The sequence below is a fragment of the Sus scrofa genome, chromosome 5 (genome assembly GCF_000003025.6).
Source record: "Sus scrofa isolate TJ Tabasco breed Duroc chromosome 5, Sscrofa11.1, whole genome shotgun sequence".
Lineage (NCBI taxonomy): Eukaryota > Metazoa > Chordata > Mammalia > Artiodactyla > Suidae > Sus > Sus scrofa.
In genome coordinates, this window is record NC_010447.5 from 79,024,544 (window position 1) to 79,027,936 (window position 3,393).

The 3,393-nt window shown below is 42.5% G+C and overlaps 1 protein-coding gene across 1 annotated transcript; it reads left to right on the forward strand.

Annotated features, from left to right (window-relative positions):
- On the forward strand, window positions 1,179-2,132 carry LOC100737025 (olfactory receptor 8S1-like). The gene has a single exon (XM_003481725.1). The coding sequence runs from the start codon at window positions 1,179-1,181 to the stop codon at window positions 2,130-2,132; it is 954 nt and encodes a 317-aa protein (XP_003481773.1).

Genomic DNA, 3,393 nt, shown 5'->3' on the forward strand with positions numbered 1-3,393 from the left:
TAGCAGGGAGTTCCCAACGGGGCACAGCGGAAACGAATCCAACTAGGAACCGTGCGGTTGCCAGTTCGATCCCTGTCCTTGCTCAGTGGGTTAAGGATCCGGCATTGCTGTGAGCTGTGGTGTAGGTCACGGATGTGGCTCGGATCTGGCATTGCTGTGGCTGTGGCATAGGCTGGCAGCTGTAGCTCTGATTCGACCCCTAGCCTGGGAACTTCCATGTGCCATGGGTGTGGCCCTAAAAAGACAAAAAAAAATTGCATCACTTAAAAAGAAAAAAAGAAATATAGATTAGCAAACTTCTTCCTTATCCCCATTCTTCACCATACACACACGCACACACACACGCCCTTCAAAACTGTCCCTTGAATCAAATAATCAAATAAATTAGACATGTGAAGAATAAAAAATAATAAATACAGCATGTCATTCTTTTTTTTTTCTCTCTTTTTGCTATTTCTTGGGCCGCTCCTGCAGCATATGGAGTTTCCCAGGCTAGGGGTCTAATCGGAGCTGTAGCCACTGGCCTACGCCAGAGCCACAGCAACTGGGATCCGAGCCGCGTCTGCAACCTACACCACAGCTCACAGCAATGCCGGATCCTTAACCCACTGAGCAAGGGCAGGGACCGAACCCGCAACCTCAAGGTTCCTAGTCGGATTCATTAACCACTGCGCCACGACGGGAACTCCCCAGCATGTCATTCTTAATATTGCACTACTATAAAGTTTTGAAAGGAGAATGAAAGTCTGTGTGACTCAGGAAATCAGAGATGATTAGAATCACTTCCCAGGAAGTTAATGGATATAATCTGACCAGTAGTGTTGCAGGATAAAGCAAGGGACAGTTCAAGGAGATGAAACCAATTAATCCTAGACTGAAACATAAACTGAAGTTCTCCAGAGATGCTTGTGGTAGAGAAGCCACAGGGGGAAAAGAATATAGATGGGCTGATTTAGGATCCAGCTGGCTGCAGCTGGCAATCAAGTGAAGGAAGAATTCTGGGGAAGCAGAAAGACTAGATTTTGTAAAAATCCATGTAAAAGATGAATAAGCTGAAAAGATATATATATATGGAGTGAAATTAAATATGGAGTGAAATTTAAACACTGAGATGTCATGAAGTGTGGGTGAATACTTCACACTTCTTTCCACTTCATTCCAGTGGAACACCTTCTATCATGGTTTTAGGAAACCACAGCACCATCCCAGAATTCATCCTCCTTGGACTATCTGCCGACCCTCACATCCAGGTTACGTTCTTTGTACTTTTCCTATGGATTTACCTCCTAACCATGATGGGGAACCTGATGATGATGTTGGTCATTAGGATGGATTCTCACCTCCATTCACCCATGTACTTCTTTCTCAGTCACCTCTCTTTCCTGGATCTTTGTTTAACTTCAGTCATTGTGCCCAAGATGCTGGAAAACCTCCTATCTCGGACAAAATCAATACCAATAGAAGGATGCCTTGCTCAGGCTTTTTTTGTGTTCTCCATTGCAGGAACTGAAGTTTTTGTGCTCTCTGCCATGGCTTATGACCGCTATACTGCCATCTGTCACCCTCTGGTCTATGGCCAGCTGATGAGTAAACAGCTGTGTAGGGGTCTGGTATGGGGCTCCTGGGGACTGAGTTTTCTGGACGCTCTCATTAACACCCTCATGACTTTGAATTTGGACTTCTGTGGGGCTCATGTCATGCCTCACTTCAGCTGTGAGCTGCCATCTCTATTATCTCTATCTTGCTCTGATATCTCTATCAACTTTTCAGTCCTGGGGTGCTCTGCAGTCATGCATGCCTTTGGAACTTTACTCTTGGTCTTCTTCTCATATGCCCGCATTGTCTCCACCATCCTGAACATCAGCTCCACCACAGGTAGAAGCAAGGCCTTCTCCACCTGTTCTTCCCACCTCACTGCAGTGAGCTTCTTCTATGGATCTGCTTTTCTTCGCTATTTCATGCCAAACTTGAGTTCCCCACTGGAGTTGATTTTTTCCATACAGTACAGTGTGGTCACTCCCCTAGTGAATCCTCTTGTCTACAGCTTGAAGAACAAGGAAGTAAAAGAAGCCCTGAGAAGAATGCTGCGAAAAGGTTTACAGCATCGCAGATGGAGAACAAGTGGAGAATGAGTAGGAAGTGAGGAAGCATGTCATCAGATGTTTGTATAAAACTTAGGGAAAATTTTCTAGTCCGTAACAAGTGTGAAAAAATATCTTACAAGAGCCTATTTCATTTGAAATGCTTGAGAAAAATTAAGAGCTACCTGGTTACTTTGTTCAGGAACAAAGGAATGGGTCAGATAATTACTTAAATCCAGTAGATTAAAATAATTTGGCGAAGACTACATCTCTTTTTTATCTATGAGACATACCTATTGACATTAGCACTGAGAAAAAATATCTAGAATCTGAATTCTTATCTGGATCTGAGATTGGTAGGGGAAACTTTGCTAGAAATAAAAGAGGCAAGGCCACTGATAACAAAGAACCATAAACATTAAGCTCAGGCTTGAGAGAGGGTTGAGGTTAAGGTTGGACTGGAAAGGGATTGGTAGAAAATATAGAAGAAGCCAGGAATTACTGAGAGAGGGAATATCCTATTAAGGCAAAGCAGATATTATCCATATGCTGTGCCTATTCTGGCAGCTTCTGATAATAGCAAAGGGGAGGGAATCCATTTGTTCTAAGGTGGCTATTAGCTCTGCTGTCTCACTAAGGATACCATGGTTGGATGCTGAAGACACTGACAAGGAAAAATGCAGCTGATGCTGGGACTGCTGAAGGGATACAGCCCAGACTCCATCAGAACCAGATTAGATGCCTCTTTTTGGTTCTGCCCATACTTCTGACTGGCTGAGGTTAGTTGGAAGCCACCAGAATGGGAACTTGGAAATGGTCTCCTGTAGGAGTCTAGTGCTGGTTATATAAAGCCAAGTACACGAGACCAGCATGGGACTGGCTTGGGGCTGCTCAGTTTTTGTTCTCATTTCTCACCGTTAGAATGAAAATATGAAATAGATGTTGTAAAACATTTTGTGTTTCTAATATTGACCTATTTTATTCTTCATGCCGTATTTCCAAAAATTATTTGAAGCCAGAATTTTTTCCTTCCTCCCATCTACCCACCCTTCCTTTCTTCCTTTTCTTTTTTCTCAAGCTTTTAAGACCTCACACAATAACTAGACTTATTATAGTGAATGGTAACTAGATTTATCACAGTGATCATTTTGAAATTCAAAGAAATATCTAATCACTATGTTTTGCACCAGGAAATAACATAGTGTTGTAGGTCAATTATGCTTCAAAAACAAATATACAAACAACTCTTAGTAAAAAGATCATATTTGTGGTTACCAGGGGTGGGACAGAAGAAAGATAAATTGGGTAAAGG

What these genes read in the sequence shown, in the direction of transcription:
- LOC100737025 (XM_003481725.1), top strand. Translation starts at nt 1,179, where the DNA reads ATGGTTTTAGGAAACCACAGCACCATCCCAGAATTCATCCTCCTTGGA.